Source organism: Prinia subflava, chromosome 2 (assembly GCF_021018805.1).
Source record: "Prinia subflava isolate CZ2003 ecotype Zambia chromosome 2, Cam_Psub_1.2, whole genome shotgun sequence".
In the NCBI taxonomy this organism is placed as follows: Eukaryota; Metazoa; Chordata; class Aves; order Passeriformes; family Cisticolidae; genus Prinia; species Prinia subflava.
This window is the reverse complement of record NC_086248.1, coordinates 22,922,971-22,946,223: the sequence shown is the minus strand read 5'-3', so window position 1 is coordinate 22,946,223 and position 23,253 is coordinate 22,922,971. Positions and strand designations below refer to the sequence as shown.

General features: G+C 39.8%; 1 protein-coding gene across 1 annotated transcript; it reads right to left on the bottom strand.

The window, feature by feature from the left end:
• Window positions 1–7,890: 7,890 nt before the first annotated feature.
• On the bottom strand, window positions 7,891–15,638 carry LOC134546528 (uncharacterized). Its single transcript, XM_063389342.1, has 2 exons — window positions 15,301–15,638; window positions 7,891–9,877 (listed from the first exon to the last, which is right to left on the bottom strand). Exon 2 carries the CDS (start codon window positions 9,509–9,511, stop codon window positions 8,297–8,299), a length of 1,215 nt encoding a protein of 404 aa, XP_063245412.1. The 5' UTR covers window positions 9,512–9,877; window positions 15,301–15,638; the 3' UTR covers window positions 7,891–8,296.
• Between the last annotated feature and the right edge of the window lie 7,615 nt (window positions 15,639–23,253).

Here is a 23,253-nt window from a genome sequence, read left to right as displayed (position 1 = left end):
TTTCTGAACTCACTAGAGATCAACAAGAACAGTATGTGGCCTCTGTTATGAAAGAAGTTACACTACAACACCTGCAGTCACATCTAGACTTAAAATTTTTGACCATGGAGTCACAAGTCAATTCCATTGACAATCAGTTCCTGCACACTCTCTTCTCTGCCCTTCCTGTTTTCTGGAAGAATGAGTCAAGTTCAGAGTCCTGCCTATTTTTTTTTTCTGGGCCCAGAAGATCTAAAAAATAATTAAACCATGGGCTGGAAAATGTGGCCAAGAATTTCATTCCACTGGCACACTGAATTATCTACCATTAGATAAAGCTCATGTCTGCTAGAGGGATGCTTTCTGTGGGACTACAGAACGAACACTTTCCAGAGATTAATAACAATATCACAGCTCATTATCTGCTGTTGCAATCACCAGGTATGTTCCTTTGATGGTAATTTTCAATATAAATTCCTAAGAGTATTTTCATTAAAAAAAAACAACCAACCAACAAACAAATCAACCAAAAAACTACCCTCGGGGGAAAAAAAAACCACAAAAAAACCCCACAACAACAACAACAAAAGCCAACAAAAAGAAAAAAAAAGACCAAAAATCCCCAACCTGAGACAAAACCAAAGGAAACAATGGGAAACAATGTTCACTGAAACAAAAGCTGCACACTGTGTATGCACACTGTGTATAGGGAGCAGAAGATGAAGAGAAAAGGCACAACTGAGATGTTAGTCCCTTTGCTTATGTTGAAAGTCTGTCAGGATTTAAACTGTGCAGTCAATTTGTTTCAAAGCACTGTCAAAGGAGGAAGTTCTCCCAAGATAAGCCATCAAAGCAGGCCCAGATGGCAACAGGAGGGCGTTAAATTCAGGCCTATGCAGAGGTGAAATGTTTTGAATTATCAGACCTGACAATATTTCACTGTGCAGACTGTGGGAGAAGCACGGACACAACAACAGGAAGATGCCAAGCCTGGTAGAGGCAGATCTGAGTAATCTATTTGGACAAAAGTTCCCATTATGGCAAACTGTGGGGAAGGAAGCAACTGCTTACGCACATTGCCCTACGTTGGGGCAATGGCACACATGCCTCTGGATACCTGGGACTTGTAGAGTGTGGTGGTGTGTTTTACTTTGTGTTTCTTGGCCAGCCTTTTATTTCATTTGTGTGTTAGAAGGAAGTTTGTCTCCCCTGAACCTGCCCTCCTCCATTCTTTGAGACAGGCACAATCCTTCATTTGTATCAGTTTGTTCTATTCTTAGGTTCTGTACCTAATTGATATGCATACTGTTATGTGTCAATTCCTTTGCCTGTCAGCTGGCCACTACCTAGAAGTGTCCCCATTGGCCCTCAAACATTTATCCCTTCCCTAATCCCCTCCTTTCCCAGTTGTCAATCCCCTGTATCCCTGCCCCTGTTTCTAGATCCTTCCCTGCCAATCTCCCCTTGCTTGATGTATCATTTGCTGTTCTGTATTGTTCCTCTCCCTTTGTTGTCCCTATTGGATTTAGTTCTGTATTCCCCGCCTTAGACTCCTCCCTACACATACCCTCATTGGTTGCTTGCTTTGTGCCACCCCTTTATAAAACCCACTGCCAGAGCCCTGCTTGGGGTTCTTGGGGCTTTTAGTTCTTGGAGTTCAGTTTTTGGAGCTTAGCTTTTCAGTTGTCAATATGTTCAATAAACCTGCTGAGTTCACCCCAGGAATCCATCTCGTTCTCTGCCTCATCTCTGCGCCCCAGAAAGCAACCACTGAGAGCATCAGAGTCCCCAAGTGGGGAGCTACAAACTCCCCAGGGGGAAAGCATCGTGCCCCCTTGCTGCTGTGCATCCTGGACATCGAGAGCATGCATGCTGACTGCGACAGTAGAGTATAAAAGATGTACCTCCAGAAGAACACTCTGGAGATCCCACCACTGAGAGGACCATAAGGAAAAGGGCCAGAGGAGACAACAAAGGAACTCACATGATGGTGATTATAATCTGTCTGTTTCTCTCTCTCTTTCTCCCCCCTCCTCCCACTTCCCTGTTCTCTCATTTACTGTTAAATAATTTCTGTACTTTTGACTTTGGCATATGATCTAATTTGCATCTTACTTTGGGCAGAGGTATCTTTTAATAACAGGACTCGAATATTATTTCAGGAGTGAGATAGTAACATTATTCCAGTGATCTTAACAAAGTCATTGGGGTAGTTTGGGAAGGATATCAGTGTAAGAATATATATATATAATGTAAAACAATATCACATCTTGTTGGATTTAAAAGGACCAAAGAAATTTCCTTTCATGAACTCAGTGAGGTACATGAATTACACAACCAAGATTCCATGAAACCACCTGGACAATGCTGATGAACCTGCAGTCATTTAAAGAGGAACTGCCTTGTATGAATATGAGAAAGGCCATTGCAAGGGAGGATCAGAACTTCACTGAGGAGGGAGTTAAATTGGCCCATAAATGAAGAGTTGGGTATTGTCATAGATCAGTTAAGTGCTGTGCAGCCTGGTGAATAAGTCAGCTTGACAGTCACCAGTAGCTCAATTCCACTGCCCACATATGGGCATCATGAATGTTTTGGGTGCCCTAGGCTTTAAGCTGAAGCCAAACTTGCTGGTCCATGAATAAAAGGAGATCAAATATCCATTGATCGTAATGTTAGCCACAGAGTCATTCAGATAACTATACAAAGACACATTTGGCTGCCTTAACTCAAGAGCAAAATGTAACTGCCCCTTTCCTTGGATTTTCTTCTACAAAATGAGAGAGGAGAGAAAGATGGCGCACACTAGCATACCAGTATCCAAATATCTGACAATCTTCCCTGTGCCTCATTCTTGGTACCATAGCATTATGCAAATCATGGACTAAAGCTTCTGGAAAGCTAATGATACTGTTTGAGACTTTTAGTTTCCAACAGAAGCTTAAGCTATATCTATCCTTGTGCTCCAAGGCTATTGCACTCAAATTAATAACATTTCAGTTATATTCAGAAGACTTTTTCCTAACTCTCAAGCACCATAAAATAGTAGCTCCCTTTTATGGAAAAAAAACCGAACAGACAAAACCACAAAAAACACACCAAAAAGCATTTTCTATTGATAAAGTCAGAAAGATATTACCACTGAAAATAAGATGAGAACTCTGCTAGTTTCGGTAGACTTTTGACAGATTATATTAAAATTCTTATGGAACAAATATGATCATGTTTTATTTGAAGACCAAAAAATCTTTGAAAGCACCTGATGATACCAATAAAGGATCTTTCAGCATCTCAACATCCTCAAGTTATTTTGTGATTTATTAAATCACAAAATAACTGAGACCCAAACACTACTTCTCAGAAGGATCTAATTTGCAGCTCTGTGATGACATCCAAGTTGATGATGTTAAATCACCTGGTATGGTACAAATTCACTTCGTTTTTAATGTTTGGCTTGAACTTCTGAAATTCTAAAGATGCCTTCGGACTCTGGACTCCAGACATTAGTCAATCTGCCAATTTCTAGGATCAGAGACAGATACCAGAATTATTTGGAAGGGTATTGCAGCAAAACTGTCAGATAAGAATACACAATTTTATTTTTTTCCCAGTTTGCATAGGCTCACCCTATAAACAGAAGTAAGATTATATGTGCTAAAAATAATACGTAATATTTCATTTTGTATTTATTCTTTGTGAATATACTGAAAAGCTAGTTGTCCTATTATTGCAGTTTATAGATACACATGGTATCATTATAGTATCCTATTGCATCATTATAGTATTATATAATTATATAGTATAATGACAGATAATATAATATCATACATTCTCATGCAGATGAGGTTCTGCATTCTGATATATATATATATTTAATATCACTGAAAGCAGTTTTAAGGTTATAATTCAAATCAAAACAGCTTCTGGGAACACCAGTATTTAAACTACCCTACACAGAAGTGATAAAGCAGTGGAAGAATGCCTGCATTTTCCGCCAGTACCAAATACTGGAGGTTGCAGGAACAATCAATTCATATTTTGGGAAAAATATTCATGCTTGAAGGTCTTCAAGTATGACCAATCCTTATTTATGTAGAGAATGCAAGATCAGCAGCTAAAGGCTATATTTTCTGCTTCTGTTTACCATAGTATTGTACTTACAGAAACAATCTTGTTATTGCTGTGTGGGCCTTATTTCTCAGAGAAAGAGACTCCCACAGAAACCAGAGCTCTGGAAGCCAAAGGCTATAGCACTTGCTCCAGAAAGAATGAGTTCTACTGTAGTTTTTATACTAAATAGTTTGTTGGCAAACAAACAATCAGTACTAGCCATAGGAACAAAATTCAGTTCACTTTCTCTGAAGTGAACAAGAGAAGCTAAATAAAAGTTGAACAAGAAGGAAATTTCTATCTCAGAACATTACACTGGAGTAAGACCTTACAGGTACATGGAATGCAGAGACTCATCAACAAGAATTGTTGTGACTAGGACTTGGGTTTTTTTGGAGAAAGTGAAATGCATTTGGTAGAATAACAGAAAGTACATATGCATTTCATGTTGACATGTAAATTGGAAATGAAGAGATTTTGAAACGTCCTCGGAACTGTTGCCATAGCTGCCTTCTCTCTGTGCCAGTATAAATTTCCTTTTTTTCTCAGCAACAGGCTGAGATACAGTATTTAAAAAATAACATGTTTCTTAGGAATAACTGCATCAACAGGCTTCTGTAGTCACTCTCTGAAGCAGTCAAGAGACAGCACTTTTAACAGATAGAGATAGGTAACATCAGCCTCACACCTGCTATTTTCTTCTGCATTTGTGGACAGCTTTCTGTTATTCATAGAACTGCTCAAGCATTTAGCATATGCCGGAGAGTTCCAGTGATTTAGAACCATCTGCTTAAGATTTTATTTTGACAAGTTGATCTGCTGCTGAAGTTCTTGCAGTGCTGTTCAGCCTTTTACCAAATCACTAGTAAAACTCACTAAACACACTTGTGAGCTACCTTTGGTAAATATGTTTGTTTCTTAAAAGATTGATGCTGATTAAAGTGACCATGTAACAGGAAAATTACCCCAAGCAGGTCAAAGTAATATGCTTTAACTGCTTCTCAGCTGTAATTTAGTTTAATGGAAATTTAACCTTCATTTTTCAAATAGTTTTAAAAATAGCCTTTATCTTGTACCACACTCTATCCCTTAGTATTTTAGCTAATGTGACTTAATAGTTTAATTTCATTTTAAATAAAATTACCTTTATCTCTCTTAAATTTTTTACTGCCTGGTTTTCAATGTGTTTCCATGTATTTATCTATGGGTATGGCTAGTATATGTATGTGTAAAAATTTAAAAGACTTTCTGTGCTGATTTACATTGAAATGGTACTGAAACTGCCAGCCAAATAATACCCAGGAAGAGCTCATTGATCTACTAAAGTCAGATCACATCATTTGCAGGACTCTCCTTCAGGGAGTTCCAGTGTCATTTTCAGACAGAAGTACCCATCTGTAAAGTCATCTTTTCATCAACAATCTTCAGTAGCCCAAACCCCATTTTCTTTTAGCGTGTCCTCTGGTCTAGGATGTTGGTACTGATAACATTCCTGCATGGTCCAGTGCAGGGAGCTGGTTATTTTCCTTGTCATGGCAAACCCAGGTACCATTCAGCCAGCTGGGAGAGATCTGCCAGATCGCTTCAGACACACTTACACAGGACAAGGGAGCAAAATATTGCCATTTCAAAATGCCCTGACAGGATTAAATTCTGGCAGGTTCCCCCTTGATTTTCTTTGCCGATGCTTCTCATTTGACATAGACTTGATTTGCAGACAGTTGTGATCACTTGGTCTGTCTACAATGGATATGATTTTCTCAGATGCTGAGTCAAAGCATGTTTTCCAGAAGGATATCTAATCTCATTTTACAGACTCAGAGCCACAGTGCATCTATTGCCTTTCCTGATAAATTGTTAATTACATTTACTGTCTCTTTCAAGGTTGGATGTACATAGCTTGTTATACTTCTGTCTGTAAGACTGAAAGTTTACCTTTATTTCCCTTGATCAGATATATTTTTAAAGTAGAAATAAGTATCTCTATATGGCAATCAAATCACCTTTTAACCTCTGCTTTGATTAGCTGAACAAATTGAGTTCCTACTACATGTTTCTTTTCCGTATTTACTCTTTAAATGTGGTCGACAGACACTGTCCCAGTAGAATCATTAAATTATACTTGATTGGAAGGGACCTTTTAGATCATCTATTTCCTGTCATGAGTGGGAACACCTTCCACTAGACCAGGTTGCTCAAGGGCTCATCTAACTTGGCCTCAGACACTTCCAGTGATGGCATATCCATAACTTCTCTGCACGACCTGTTCCCACGCCTCACCACCCTTAGAGTAAAGAATTTATTCTTAATATCTAGTCTGAATCTACATACTTTCAGTTTCAAGCCATTCTTCTTTTCCTATCACTAAATGTTCTTGCAAAAAGTGCCTCCTTATCTCCTCATTTTTCTTGCAGCCCCCTTCTCCCAGCACTTTCAGCCTGCTTTCAAAGAAGAGATGTTTCATCCCTCTGATCTTCCTGGGCTCCTCTGGACTAACTCCAACTGCCCCATGTCCTTCTTATGTTGGGGACTGTGGAGGTGGGTGCAGCAATCCAAATGGGGTCTCACAAGAGTGAGGTAGCGGGAGATAATAACATCCCTTGACCATCTTCCTTTGATGTACAGCAATAATCTCACTAGCTGTCTTCAAGGGAATATTCTTTCTCTACAATCCCCTTTTTGTTTATCCAGAAGTTGCACTAGCATGTCAAGATACTCATATATTAGGTCTCCAGTGTACCTTTTGAATTCCTGTTTTCCAAAAAAGTTTTCATTACTTACCAAGAACATTCATTTCTCGTCCTTGGATCAATTAACTTACCTTCAGGTGTTTGAAAGCATGCTTGGTTGGAGAGTAGCAATTTAACTGAACAACACTGATCACCCAGTAATGCAATGGCAGCCTTTCCTGTTATTTACTGTCCTGACCATCTTAATGCTAATTATAAATTCATACAGACAAGGTTTTGTATTGTCTGCATTCTTGCCAAAATTATTGAATAGCACTTGGCAAAGCACCTCTACCTTGAGATAAGTGCCCAAAACCTGATGAGTTTTCATTAACAACTATGTTTGAGAAGGGCTTAGTCTTTCTAATTTACATATAATGCAGATTTTTAATTAAGCATCAAGAATAACTAGGTCAAATATTCTGACAGAAATCAGATTTATAATCTTTTCTTATCAGTGGTTTGAACAAGAAGAAAAAGATAAACATGTACATGCAATATTGTTAGCGTAGGAAAACATGTAACCACACAAAGGCGATCATATGCGGTTCTTTATTCCAGCGCGCAGGACACAGGGGTGATAATACACCCAAATCTGATGTCCAAAGGATACAGAGTTGATTCGTGATTTTTATAGTTTAAATTATACACATGTTAACTAACCCCCACCCCTAGATACTGATTATCCTATTCCTTAGTTACTATCTTAAATCATACCTACGCTTCTACCCTGATTTACACTTGATTTGGTTAAAACAATAGCATGGAGCTGTTTACAGAAGCTGACGCTTGTTCCAAGCTAGCTGCGTCAAGTTCCAGTTGTACGTTCTCTACTTTCCTCCCCCTACACATTACTCAATCCAGAAATTATATTTTTTAACCCTCCACCAACATTCCCCCCTTTGAAAGTATTTTCACTCTAATATACTAAGTGTAAATGCTTTCACTTAATACAGTCCATTAGGCTTCAGAGTTCATACTGGATGTTCATCCTCAAATCCTCTGTTGTCATAGGCTTTGTCCGGGATGTTGTTGCGGATTGAAGGTGCTGGGTTCCGTGCCAATGCCTTCATTATGGTCCTGTTCCAAGATGCCTTTTTCTGTATCTCTCTCTTCAGGATTCTGTAAACTAACCAAATTACTAAAAATATAATCAGTAAAATTATCAGATTTTCAAGGATAGACTTTATCCATGAACTCACATTCCATCCTAATCCTTCAAAGATTTTACCCAACCAGCTAGTAGCTAAATCCTTTTGTTCCTTTTGTGCCTCATGCTCTATTTGTTTTAACTGACTGATGTCATGTTCTACATCTGCAGTTACATTTGGGATGTGGATGCAGCAATGGTCGATTTGTCCCTTTAAATATCCACACACTCCGTGTTCTTTCAAAAGTAACATATCTAAAGACAAACGATTTTGCAGGGTCATTTTGGTGGTGGCCTGTAACTGCACATTGAGTTCCCTAAATCCCTCTCATGTGATTCTTGCTAATCTGTCTACCTGACCTGTGAGTCTATATAGCATTTCTCTATTTCGATAATTTGCAATGGGACCAAACAAGGATTCTAGGGCCCACCCAATCTTTACTCCACTAGAGGGTTCCTTCCAAGTGTCATCTGGGTTCTTGTCTTCTGAGACGTCTCGCTTTGCTTTTATTTGCAAGGCCTCACTGCTCCTGTTAAATGGGGATTTCTTCCAAATTGGACATAAAGTGGGAAGGCCCAGGGTGATTTCTCTTACCTCCCTGTCCATAGGCAAGTGTGTTGTCCATGTGCCATCACTCATTGCCCATACAAATGGTCCTGGACTTCGAATTGTACTCCTGCTACATCCTACTATAATCTTAGAATCTATTTTGCCTTGTTTGTGTTTAATTTTCCTGCAGGCACAACCAATTCGTAAGGCTATTGCCAATGGTGACCACTGTTTCATTTCCAGATTATCAGAGGTGCAATCATAAATTTTCTTACATACCCACCAACTTACCTTATTTGCCTCTTTCTGACTACTAGTATCAGTATTCGTCACTGTGGGATCTGTCTCATTTTCAGAGCCTTTCCATTTAATGCACCAGGGTGTGCTTTCCATATATTGGAATTTCTGGAGGATGCTCACAGACCATGCACTGTCCCAAGGTTCCAGTCCTTTCCAATCCTTCTCTTCACATTTCCACACCACAACACTTTCTGTAGCGTTGTCCCTGATCTTTTGATAGCGTAGAAACCAACATTGCCATTTTGCAAGGTCTTGGTCCTTAACCCACCACTCTATGATTTGTCCCAATTTGCCATTACTAAGAACGCACTCTGACTTTCTCATGGGTTGCATATAGGAATCCTCTGTTATCTTCCAGTATTCTCTGACCACCACCCTTGACTCTGGTACTTGTTTACAGTTAATTGTTTTGTTCCCTCCTATTTCAGGTAATTTTGACGTTATTATTCCCCAGCTTACTGGGTCCCCTGCTGCCTTTGGTATTGGCAGACAGGCCGTTATTCTGCTGGTATTATGCATTTTGGAAAAGTCTCTGACCAATCCAATCATTACATTCTCAGCCCGAATTTCATTAGAAATTTCTATTACTTGTGTTTTTGCCTGTATCTCTCTCTTCATTCTAGAATGAAGAGTTTTTAGTTGACCCTTCTGTATCCCATATCCCAAAGTAACAGCAATCCCTACTGGTGACATTAGTATCTATGAAATTAACATTACCCACAAGAAGAGCATGAGCACAGTTACCAATACCATTTGAACAGTTACAGACGTTTCAGCCTCAGCTTTGTTGGTCCAAAAGTTTCTACAGCCCACGACTGGACTCCACGAGGGACCTTCTTCACACGCGTGTAGTGTATCCAGGGTTCCACTCCAGCCACTTTGACTGCTGTAAAGGTGGTTAGCAGTACCTGATGGGGACCAGTCCACTTCTCTTTTAGTGGTTCTTCGTTCCAGGTTTTGATGTATACCTCATCTCCTGGTTCGATATTGTGGACTGGATTCTCCAGGGCCAGTGGTCTGTTCCACACGAGAACACTTCGAAGCCGAGCTAGAGTTTTCCTGAGGGACAGAACATAATTATACACATCTTGTTTCCCTGTGACATGAACATTTGGATTGGGGTTAGGAGATTCATATGGTTTCCTATACAATATTTCATAAGGACTAACTGACATCCCACTCCTAGGCTTTATCCGAACCCTCAGCAATGCGATCGGCAAAGCCTGTGGCCACTGCAGTTTGGCTTCCTGGCATATTTTACTGATCTGCCTCTTCAGTGTCTGGTTCATTCTTTCTACTTGCCCACTTGACTGGGGTCTCCATGGTGTGTGGAGGTCCCAAGATAATCCCAATAATTTGCTTACCTCTTGTACCACCGTGGCTATGAAGTGTGGGCCTCTGTCTGATGATATCCCTAGGGGCACCCCAAACCTGGGAATGATCTCCTGTAATAACCACTTAACTGTTTCCTTTGCTTGGTTTGTGCGACAGGAAAGGGCTTCTAGCCATCCAGAAAACGTGTCAACCCCTACTAACAGGTATTTGTATCCCCGAGTTTTTGGCAGTTCTGCAAAATCCACTTGCCAATAGTCTCCTGGTTCTATTCCTATCCGAATTCTGCCTAACTGTGCCTGTCGTCTAGCTACGGGATTGTTTTTCAGACAGATTTCACATTTAGACATTACTGACTTGGCCATTGTTTGCATCCGTACTGAGATTAGGTATTGTCTTAACCACTTTACCAACGCCTCTGCACCCCAGTGACACTCATTATGTTTTACCTGTAAAATTTCTCTCATTACCAAAGGAGGTACCACTATTTGCCCTTGTGCGGTTACATACCACCCTTCTGCGTTCTTCTGTGCCTTCAGCAGTTGTGCTAGTCTGTCATCTTCAACTGTATAGTTTGGCTTCGGAGGCAAATTAAATTGAGAGATATTAAGTCTTGATGGTATCAATGCCATTGTTTTCTGCACCTCTCGCGCTACCTGACGGGCTGCCCAATCTGCTTTTCGATTTCCTTCACAAATTTTGGAGTTGCCTGATTGATGTGCCTTGCAGTGCATGATTGCTACTTGTTTCAGGTTTTTGTACTGCATCTATCAATTGTAGGACTGCATCTTGATGTTTAATATTTGTCCCTTGGGAGGACAGCAGTCCTCTTTCTTTCCATAAAGCTCCGTGTACATGCACTACTCCAAAGGCATATTTGGAGTCAGTCCAAATATTCACTGTCTTCCCTTCACTCAGCTCGAGTGCTCTGGTTAATGCGATTAGTTCTGCCCTTTGTGCAGACGTGTTAGGTGGTAGTGATTTTGCCTCTATTACTACATCAATTGTAGTTACCGCATATCCCGCGTATCTGGCTCCGTTCTCCATGAAGCTGCTTCCATCTGTAAAGAGTTCCCACTGTGGTTGCTCCAGGGGGACATCCTTCAGATCTGTTCTTGCTGAATAAGTGTGCTCGATGACTTCTAGACAGTCATGCTCTAATGGACCTTCCTCAGCTGTGGCACCTAGAAATAGAGCTGGATTCAAGAGGTTAGTTGTTTTTAGTGCAACATCATCCTGCTCAGTCAGGGTTACCTGAAACTTCATCATCCGGCTTGGAGAGAGCCAATGGCCCCCCTTTTGTTCCAGGACTGTAGTTACCATGTGTGGCACATAGACATCTATGTGTCTTCCCATTGTGAGCTTCCTGGCTTCCTGTATCAGCAGCAGGGTAGCTGCCACTGCCCGCAGACATGAAGGCCATCCGGCACTTACGTTGTCGAGTTGTTTGGAAAAGTAACCCACCGGCCTTTTCCAGCTTCCCAGTCGTTGGGTTAGGACTCTCAGTGCCAGTCGCTGCCTTTCATGCACGTACAGCTGAAAGTCTTTAGACAGATCAGGTAACCCCAAAGCAGGAGCAGTTGTCAGTGCTTCCTTTAACTTCTGGAAGGCCTCTTTCTGTGGTTTGCCCCAGGTGAACGGCTGTGTCTTCTGAGCCTCGTACAAGGGTTTTGCAATCAGTCCATAGTCCATGATCCACAGGCGACACCACCCTGTCATTCCGAGGAAGATCCGCAGCTCGTGTAGATTCTGGGGCTCTGGAATAGCACAGATAGCTTGAATACGATTAGTACCCAGTTTTCTCTGCCCTTGTGAGATTTCACATCCCAGGTAAATCACAGTCTGTTGGGCAATTTGTGCTTTTTCTCTGGATACCTTATACCCTCCCATTCCTAATGAATTTAAGATCTCAATGGTTACCTTTATGCAGGTCATTTCTTCCTCTGTTGCAATCAAAATGTCATCTACATACTGGAGTAATAAATATTGGTCTCTTGGTACTTGCCCTTCTCTGGTCCAGATTTCCAGTTCTTTTGCCAGTTGACTTCCAAAGAGAGTGGGGGACCCCTTGTACCCCATCGGTAATCGAGTCCAGGTGAGCTGAGTTTTTCTTCCACTTTCTGGATGTTCCCACTCAAAGGCAAATAGTTTCCTACTTTCTTGGTCAAGGGGTATACAGAAGAAAGCATCTTTTAAGTCAATTACAGTAAACCATTTATATATCTCCTTTACGGATGCTAACAATGTATAGGGATTGGCAACCACTGGATGAATGTCTTTTGTTATTTCATTTATACCTCTTAAATCCTGTACAAGTCTATACTCACCATTGGGTTTCTTCACTGGGAAAATTGGGGTGTTGTATTCCGATTTACATTCCTCTAGAATTCGATATTTTAAAAATTTATCAATGGTCTTTGCTATTCCCTGTCGTGCTTCTGGTTTTATAGGGTATTGTTTAATTCGTACAGCCTTTGCTCCTTCTTTTAACTCTACATGTACCGGTTGTGCCAATTTAGATTTTCCAGGTACATCTGTTTCCCAGACAGAGGGAATTACTGCATCTTCTACTTCTTTAGGAATATTAGAAATTGGTTTTTCTTTTATCATCAAAATCTTTCCTGTCTTAGACTCCGGAATTTTCATTACGAGTTCACCATTCTCAAAAGTAATTACTGCCTCCAGTGCTGCGAGTAGATCGCGCCCTAAGAGCGGAGTTGGGCAGTCTGGCATGTATAAGAATTCGTGGGTCAAGATCTTATCTTCAAAGCTCAATTCTAGGGGTTGCAAGAATGGCCGTACCTCCTCCTTCCCTGTGGCTCCAATGACTGCTGCTGACTTGTTCCCGATTTGCCCCTCAAGATAATTTAGTACAGAATGTGTGGCCCCCGTGTCAATGAGAAAATCTACGTCTTTTCTTTCTAAATGCAGAGTCACCATGGGCTCCCTTGATCCTGGCTCTCTCTCATGTAAAACCATGACTCTGGCTACACCATCCAGCTGATGCTCACTACTTTGATTAAACATACTGTCTAACTGAGGCTGACCATTCTGGCTAAACCGGTTTGGACACTCCCTTTTCCAGTGTCCCTCCATCTGACAATATGCACACTGATCCAGACCTAATCTACCATGACCAGAACCTCTGCCAAAGCCACCTCTATTAACGCCACGACCACCTCTACCACGTCCCCGCCCCTGTCTCTCTAAAACTGCCAAAAGGCTTTGCCCCTGTTTCTTGACAATTTCTCTGTCCCTGTTATTATAAACTTTCCAGGCAACCTCTAGGAGTTTATCCAAGTTTCTTAACTCTTCACCTTCCAGTTTCTGTAGCTTTTTCCTAATATCTTCCTGTGCCTGACCCAGAAAAATAAAGGCAAGCTGAGTCCTTCCTTGCTCACTGTCTACTTGAAGATCAGTATATCTTCTAGCTGCTTCCTTAAGTCTTTCTAGAAAGGCAGTGGGAGATTCTTTCTTTTCCTGTCGAATTTCATACAACTTAGACTAGTTCATACTCTTAGGTAATTGCCTGTTGAACACCAACTGAAATCCACTCCTGATATCTCTTTAGCCTTAACATATCCACTCCAGAGGGGTCATTAGCATCCCACTCTGGGTCTGCAGTGGGAAAATTATAATCCAGTGTCCCTGTCACCAAACCATTTCGTATGTCTTCTCTAGCTCTTTCTCTTGCTGCTCGAAGAACCATATCTCTCTCTGTCTCATCCATCAGAGTGTCTAATATGACATGAATATCTTCCCAATCAGGGTTCTGAGTTTTCATTATCATCTTAACCACACGAGCTACCTTATCTGGGTTTTCTCTATATGTTCCGGCTGATTGTTTCCATATAACTAAATCCGCAGGTGAAAAGGGTACCTTTACAAAGACGGGTCCATTAGTTCCCACCCCTTGCCTTAGTGGTGCAATAATCGTTCTCTTTTGTTTGCCTGATTTTAATATACCCTTTCCTGCCTGAGGCCACTCCAGGGCCAGTTTTCCTCGTGTTCGGTGAGCTACTGGGGCGTCTAGTTCATTTGCTTCACTGTCACTACTTTCCATTCTATCTGTCTTCTTCACATTCCCCCTTTGCTTCCGCCTCACAATCACATCCTGGACAGGTGAATCTGGCGGGGGGGTACAGGGGGGCAGACGGGACAGGGGCTGGTGAAGGAGGTGTAGGTGGGAGCGGAGGGTACCCTTGAGCTGGTGTTAGAGGGGGGATAAATCTTTCAGCAGGTGTGGGCGGGGGAGCAGGATAGCTTTGGGCAGGTGTATGTGGAGAAGGGGGTGTTCTCTGAGCAGGCGGAGGAGGGACAGGCACCTGGGCAGGCGGAGGAGGGGCAAGCGGAGGAGCGGCTGGCGCAGGCAGAGGAGGATAATTACCTTCAGCAGACAAAGGTGGGGGTGAAGCATATTGTGCTGGCGCGAGCGAGGGGGGTGTAAGAGAATCAGGTGGGCTCAGGGTGAGCGGGGTAGAACTTGGTGTTGAGGGGGCCGTGGTGGTTCCGGGAGCCATGGGAGATACCAATAATTCCGATTCCAGTTCATCTCTTTTTTCCCCTAAAATTTCACTTAAAACTGCATGTTCCATACAATGCTTATTTTGGACGCAAGCCAGACACTTATTATTCTCAAGCTTCATTGCTTTCATTTTGTCAAGCCACAAAACCGGTTTCTCAAGCAAGCACAGAAATAAGTCAATATATGGTAATTGTTCTACCTTTCCATCTTGTGTACAAAGCGATCTAAGTTGCATAATAACCTTCACATCAAAAGACCCGTTTTTCGGCCACCTCTGATTTTCAGGCAAAGCGTATTTTGGCCAGTGAACATTACAATATTCAATCAACTTATCTTTTCGTAATTCCTGACCGAAGTTCCCCTCTTTCCAATGTGCCAACAAACAACCCAACGGAGAAGAACTTGGTATAGAGGCATTATTGCTGCCCAAAACCTCTTTTAACCCTTTTAGTTTCTCCATATTACAGATACATAAAAACCACAGATGCCGAACCTGCAACGCTTTCGCGATGTCTGACGGACGGCTGCCTAGGCAATACCACCAGGAATTCCTTTTGCCCAACCAAGCGTAGCTTTCGCTGCGTCTTAATGGCAGGCCCCCAGACCAGAGAATAAAGAACCTTACCTCTCACCAGGGGTCGTTGTGAGCGGCGAGGGTCGCGGCTCCGATGGGCTCCCCGAGAAATCACCCGGTGCTGGCTGGAGCGTGATCGGGTCGCGGGGTCCTGGCTGCGCCCACAAGGTCCCGTCCTGGGTCGCCAAAAATGTTAGCGTAGGAAAACATATAACCACACAGAGGCGATCATATGCGGTTCTTTATTCCAGCGCGCGGGACACAGGGGTGATAATACACCCAAATCTGATGTCCAAAGGATACAGAGTCGATTCGTGATTTTTATAGTTTAAATTATACACATGTTAACTAACCCCCACCCCTAGATACTGATTATCCTATTCCTTAGTTACTATCTTAAATCATACCTACACTTCTACCCTGATTTACACTTGATTTGGTTAAAACAATAGCATGGAGCTGTTTACAGAAGCTGACGCTTGTTCCAAGCTAGCTGCGTCAAGTTCCAGTTGTACGTTCTCTACTTTCCTCCCCCTACACATTACTCAATCCAGAAATTATATTTTTTAACCCTCCACCAACAATATGGTTTTTTTGGTATCGACATTTTCAGTTTATTGTCCCTTCACATGATGACTATAAAGGTAGCATAATGTCGTATCAACAGTTCTCAGATCATTTGAATTAGAGCTATCACATCTCAAAAGATAAAAAGGAAAGGGGAATCTTTGCTGAATAAAGTGGGTTTCTAGTTGGGTTCTGGGTTGACCAGAAATAATGTAATATCACCCAATAGTCATCTAAATGAGCTAGAGTTAGATATGAAAAAAATCAAAATATGGTAAGATCTGTGAGGGATTGAAAGACCAAAATTATGAAGGATGATGATTAAGCAAGACCAGTTACAGAATGTGATCTAGATTACATGGTGAAGTGGTCCATTCAAAAGTTAATTTGAATGCTATGAAATGAAAATACAGTGGTGAGCTGCATAGTGGAAGAACTTGCTGACTGGATGAGTAGCAAAGCCTTTGGATGCATTTAAAAGGGGGGACAGCTGGCAGCGTAAGTAACAAAGTAGCTGCTGTATGAACTGGGAGACTGATATTGGAACCAAATTGTTCAGCCAGTATTTACATAGTTAAAGATTCCTCAAAGCTTTTAAAGCTTAATGGGATACAGGAAATAAAAACGAGATGCAGTCAGATATTGTGACTTGTTTCAGATAATGTATTGAGAAATTTATCCATCAGTAAAACTGAGAAGAGTAGCTTGTGAAATTGCTGTTTTGTAGCACTTCCATAGACCTAACTTCTCTCCATTCTTCTGTCTGTCTTCTCATCTTCAGACACAGAATCAAGCATGGACTACTAAAAGATAAGGAAGGACCAAAGAAGGCTGTAATGTTGAATCTTGGCTCTTACTGGTTCTTGCCGATCAACTCTAAATATCTTCTCTGAATTTAAAGTTTTTAAGCAGGTGTCTTTATATTGCTTTAACTGAGATCACTGATTCCTAATTAATTGGAAGACCATGCTTATGTATACAGAATGCCCCTTGCAACTCTGGTGTGATCTATTAATTTCCTGAATTGAGACTGTTTGCTACTAGAAAAATAAATCTCCTAAATCAAATTTTCTCTATGCAGATGATCTCATAGGAAAATCCATCAAGCAGAATTGAATTCTTTAGTATCTCATGGAAAATGTGAGATGTATTTAAATAATTTTACATTTCCTTTTTGGTCTGCTCACTGCACTTTCACAGATTTAGTAAATGTATCTATAGATTCTAAATCTCTCATTTCTTTTCCATGTTATATGTTTATGAATTTAATAATGAAGTGGAAGGTTGATTAATTACACTGTAAATAATGTAATAATTCTGGTTTTGAAGCACTTTTGACAATTTTCTTTTTACAGTTTTGAACCAAGTCTTTTTAACAAAGACAGCTTTATAAAAGTCTCATCCCCTGTTAATTTAGTTTATCATAGTGTTATACCCAGTTGACCAGGTACTATTTCTGTAAATCTAATTAACTGTTTAGGGCTTTTTCTGTGTCAATGCCTTTGTATTTTCCTTCAGAAATTGTCCTGCTTGTCTCCAAATAGCTTCGTCAAAAAGACTTTTCTTTAAAAGCCAGAAGAAGATGAACTTGATCAATCTTGCTAAATATCTCAAGATTTTCTCTCACCGTTCAACTCCAATAACTCATGAGTCTGGGTTTTCTGTCATTACCATTACACAAAGTCCATCAGAATTTAATTTTATGTACAGTACAGACACCAGTGTGGAATTAAAAAATATTATTTGTATCCTGCTGCATGGTAGCCCTGTACTTAAATTAAGAAGTGGGGAGAAAATAAACTTTTAACGTACAAAGGTCAATTTTGCTAGTACAGGAATTGCTATGTTAATTCCTCTCAAGTTGCTGGCTAATGGCTCATTGGTAGCTGCAGCTTGTGTTTTAAAATTCATTTCATTCTGAGATGTGTTGTTAGCAGTTCAGAAGCATGATGGCTGACTGATAAAGAAGAGGAAAGACCAGGGTCTCTATTCACACCACCTAATTTGTTTGCAATAACATTTGTCTAAGGATTTTTAATCTGCATAATCATGTGCTTGGGTTAAAAAAACCCACCTCCATACAAAAAGAGACCCAGAACCTTATCACAGCATGATTCACCTTATCCTAGCAGTAATGTGACAAGCTGTTGATGATCCAGATTCAGGGTTTATAAAAATGAAAGCTGACCATGAACACCTGAAAAAACCTTCATATTCCTGAGAATAAAATGTGTGTCATCAGACGTAAATATCCACAATGCACCTGACTGTTTCAGTCCATTTTGCAGTTCGCAGGCAAAAATAAGCACCTCAAGGACATAAACCCTTTTCTTCTGAGGTAGGTACGTACGTAAGAAGGTAAAACTGGTCAGGTGAATTTCTGCAGGTGGCTGAAATAAATATGAGATAAATCACACCTCATTCGTTCTATAGGTCACATAGACCCATCTTAGAAAAGCTGCAGCTGTGTTTATGACATCTGTAGAATATTCTGACATAAATTTATAGTGTTTCATCATTATGAAATACAGACAAAACCAGCATTCAGACCTCAGTTCCATGCTGGAATTCAGCCTGTCTCAAGGAAATTATTCAAGATAGTAGAGTAGTAGAGGACATTGTAATTTCCACTGTAAGGACATGAGCACTCTTACATCATTAAAAAAAAAAAAAAAAATCCAGGTTACAACATCTCTTCAGTAGCTGCTCTACAAGGAGGATTTTGCTTGCTACTCAACATTATTTCTTCAGGTGATAGAACAATTTAGTGTACTTTTTGCTATTCCCAAAACACCAGATCATAATCAGGCATTCGTTTTTAAATATTGTAACAGTGTATTGAACCTTTTTGAACTTCACATTTGCAAAAAACTGTTACAGCTCACACTCACTATTGAATTCCTACAGATCTCTTCTAGTGTTTGGTTCATTCTGATACTTCCTTTTTTGATTACTATCTAGCAACAGTTACAGACAGGACTTAGTCCAATGCTTAATTAATGCTACATCTCTCTTCTACCAAATAAAAAGGATTAGGTAATACATGGGGAAATATTTGGATTTATTTTCTCCTCATGTATTTACTGAATCTGCTACAAACACTGTGAATTTTATGCTGGTAATTGATCACTAGAATGGTATTTGTCTGGTGAAGAAAGAGAAAAAGAGAAAAAAAGGGTGAACTTCCTATCCATTTGAGTGGCTGATTATAGTTTCATACCTCTATGTTACTTTGAAACAGCACAACAGCTCTGAAGGAATATATTAAGCTTCATTGTTTAGTTTCTGTTATATGAATACATCCTCTAATACCAAAGTGAGCTATAGAATTAAGTCAGGAAAAGCTGGGGTTTTTTTCAATCTAGTTATTATTATTATTATTATTATTATTATCAATTGCATAATTCTAACATCCTCCAGATCTAATATCTACTGTAAATATTTTATAATGAAATAATAAATTCAGTTTGTTCACATATAAATGACTATTAGGTCCTTTCTGGGACTAAACTGTTCCTGTTAGTGAATTAAAAAAAAAAAAAGATTTTGAGGCAGCTAAAACTAGCAAGAGCTACGAAAAGAATTAATCAGCTTCCAGCTTGGCATCTCAAAACTCACTGCCAGTATGCAAAATCTACAATTCTGAAAAAACTAACAAAAAAATTAACCTTGCAATTCAGTTTGCCTGGGGCAATAGAGTGGCACTTTCCAGCTAAACGTGTATTTTTATGGGAAACATCATCAATTATGACTTGAGTTAAAATGTGCTACAATAAAAAGTTCAGATTCTACCAATGGTTTCTATCTCAAAATGCACAGAAGTTTAAGCAAATATTCTTGCCAAATTTTTTGGCAAGATGTATTTTGCCTCAAGATCCACATTATTGTGCAAGAACAACTTTCCCCATCTCCAAGGAGGTGCCTGAGGCCCAGAGCTGGGCCTGCCCTGGCTGTCGTGCTTCTGCCACCCAGGCAACTACTGGTGCTTGCTGCACGCCGATATCTCCTCTGTAAGACCCAAATCTCATTGTCCTGCAGGAAGGGATCCTTATGCTGTTCATGCTCTTGCACCCTGCAGCTCTCCCTTCCCTCTGACCTCGTCTGGTCAGTTTGCACTTCCTTCATTGCTGCCTTGTGTTCCATCCGACTTTGCAATCCCCAGGTACTGATGGTTCCACTTCCAAAACGGAGTTAAATGCCTTCCACTTAAAGTGCTAATTGCCTAGTAATGAAACCTTTAATCATCAGGTGATTAAAATTTTAATCACTAAAGCGCCTGAGGAAATCCACTATATAATGCTGAAGATCAATTTCTAAGTTTTTTTTAAACATACGCTTCCAGTGCAAATTGCCTTATGTTGTAGAGATGAACAATGCAGTATGTGAAATGTGAAGTTCTTCAATACATCCTGTGCTGAGAAAAAGGTTGAAAAAATTGAAGAGTGCAGCTGTAACTGTGAAATATATTTAATGTTAGATTAATTTATAAGGGGATTTTCTTTTTAAGCTTGTTTTGAAGCCACTAGGAAAAAAAATATGTTCCTTCATTAACTTCCCAGCAACTAAAAACAGATTCAGGAAATCTACTTTTCCAATCAAATGGGAGATGAGAGCTGAAAATACAGATTGAAATTATCTAGAAGGAACTGTAACTGTTTTGCCATATTGAATAAGAAATAGTAGCTATTGTGCACACAAATGAAATCTCTTCATCCTAAAATTTTGCAATGAAGTTTAGCACATGTATTCCAAATTAATGTGCTAGACAGTAATGACTCTACTAGATCAATGAGCCACGAATGAAAAAGGATTCACCAGACAGAGGAAGCATCTGCTACAATCTACTGTATCCATTTAAAAAGAAAAGTCTATATATGAAAAGTTCCCTACACTCAAAGAGGTCTGTACGTACCAGATCTTGGCATTTCATAACCACCCATGAGCTGGCACAGAGCAGTGGGAAATCCACAGCCTGATGGAATGGTTTTACAAAGCTGTGTTTAGGAACAAGACAGGTATCTCTGAGGACTTAAAACATTTTTTCACAAAGATGTGTTTGATGATGCATTAATCATTTGTGGTTATATTATACTGGTAACAAGCAAATATGAAACATGCATTAGAAAGGCAGCATCTGACATGAGGCAACCACAGCTAGTACAAGGCAATGGAGGTGTTTGTCTGCATTTCTGAACCTCCCCACATTCCCTGAATTTCCTCATTCTATGGTTTCATGGATTTTCAGGCTTAGAGATTGCCATTTCTTATGTTTGTCCTGTTTGTCCTTTGCATTTCTAGCAAAACAAGTACTTCATGTACTTTTTGTGGCCGTGGTATAGCTCCCTGGACTCACAAGCAGACCAGGCAATTATCTGCTAGGAGTCCTAGTAAGCATCATACAATTCAGGGTGAATATAAAGGCATGTAAGAGATCTAATGGCTTTGGAGGCTCACAAACATTTTTAATGTTTCAGCACACTGCTCTATTGCTTCTATATTGTTTAAAGCATTTTCAGTCTTTCAGATGAAGTGCACGATGATGATTCTTTACCTCCCTGATAATAAAGAAGTATCAGAAAATAGAAAGGAATTAATGGAGCTGAAAAAAACGCTTTATAATGGTCAATGGGCAGGTATGTGGAGACAAATATTCAAAACCTACAAGGCAAAGCCTCACACATCTCGAAAATAACTGTATAGATTCAACTTAAACCCATTTTGAAAAGCAATTAAAGTACATACTTTTAATCTGTAAGAAACAGAATAATTTTAAAAGCAAAAAAACTAATGAAATCAGTTACATGTATGTTGATGCTACAGTTTAGTGTATTCTTAACCCCCAAATTAATTTAAATTGGAAAGAGAAAAAGACTCAAATACAACCAAATTTTTTTTTCATTTGTGATAGTCTTGTATTGAAGGTACTATAGATAGTGCTGCTTAATTTACAACTGCTTTTATATTTGCCTTCAAATTATCTTCATATCTTAATGGTTTATCAGTGATTGGAGACATCTCCTGAATGAAAGACATTATAGAACTAAATTCCATTCTATTCTGGTCCATTTGTAAAGGTCAGCTAAGCAATGAATCAATGCAGTACTAGAAGGGGGCAGTTCTCTGGAGATATCAAAAGGGCTGACAAACTGGAGTTTTGCAAAATCAGTTTGATACAAGGGACACGTAGCAAGTCCAGGCCTCCTACGCTAAGTTGGTCATATTGCACCGATACCAAGGGAGTTGAAGCTGCTTACATCAGGTTTGAACTATACTCAACAAAACAGTTGTCTGGGATACAAATTCCTCCAAATAAATGGAGTTATACCAAGGATCAGTCTGGCCATATTGCTTAGAATTTCAGGCTACTTGCCTGATTGTTTGTGTCACAATTGCTGAGAGTCACAGACCACAATATAATAAGACCTCATTCTTTGTGGTGTGCCATAGAACTTTCACCTTCAGGACCTTCTTTGTTTTCTTTTATAGAAATCCCTGGGGTTAATTTCTTTGAAGAACAGGCCACTACTCTCAACTGTTGTCTCACGACCTGTTTACTTTCACTAGATCAGGTTCAAAGCAATAGGCTGACAAATCAAGATCAATATATTCTTTGCTGAAAAACACAGTTTAAAACGATACAGTTACCTGATCGTTCTATAAAACAATATGTGTTGGATGCTAAGGACTGGTTTAGATACAGCATTTGACATTTAGTTTCTTGAAACACCAGGTATGAAAAATGTATCTGGCACTTAAGTCTGAGTCCTCAATAAGTAGCTTTATTTATTGTTTTCTTTACCAAATCTTTTCAGCTTGATTGCGAAGCCAAGTTCTATACTGTTCTAACTATGCAACTAACGCTTTAGTCCCTCTTTTCCATTTTTAATAAAATTTCCTTACAACTTTTCTTCATTCTGTTATCTCATTATGTATGCAATGAATGTGCAAATACCTTGCTGCCTCTGAAACTTTTGAAAATATTACACACAGACATCTCTATTATTGGAATAGCCTCCTTCATCCACTAGAAGCACCCTTCTAAAGAGCTTTTTACTACATTTTGTATTATACTCTATTTTTATAATGGTCTAGATGTACCCTTGGCTGACTTCTGGCTTTGCTTTTATTAAGGATTGAAGTTGTATTTGATGTCTGCCTCTTTTAGTTCCAGATTTTTGCTTTGCAGCCCAAATATTCTTTCTGGTTTTCATCTGCTTTAGCATGCCCTTGATTCTCCCAACCACTCTTGTTTGGTGCTCTGACCTAATTTCTGCTTAAGCCCTTCCTAGTTTGAGAAAACTGTGTTGTTTACAAATTTTTTTTTTTTTTTTGCATAACATGGCTGTCACAGATTTATCTAGAACTATGTGTATATCACTGTTTGTGAAGTAGTTTCACTTGTTCATGGAATTCTAATATAAATGTAACATCCTTTTT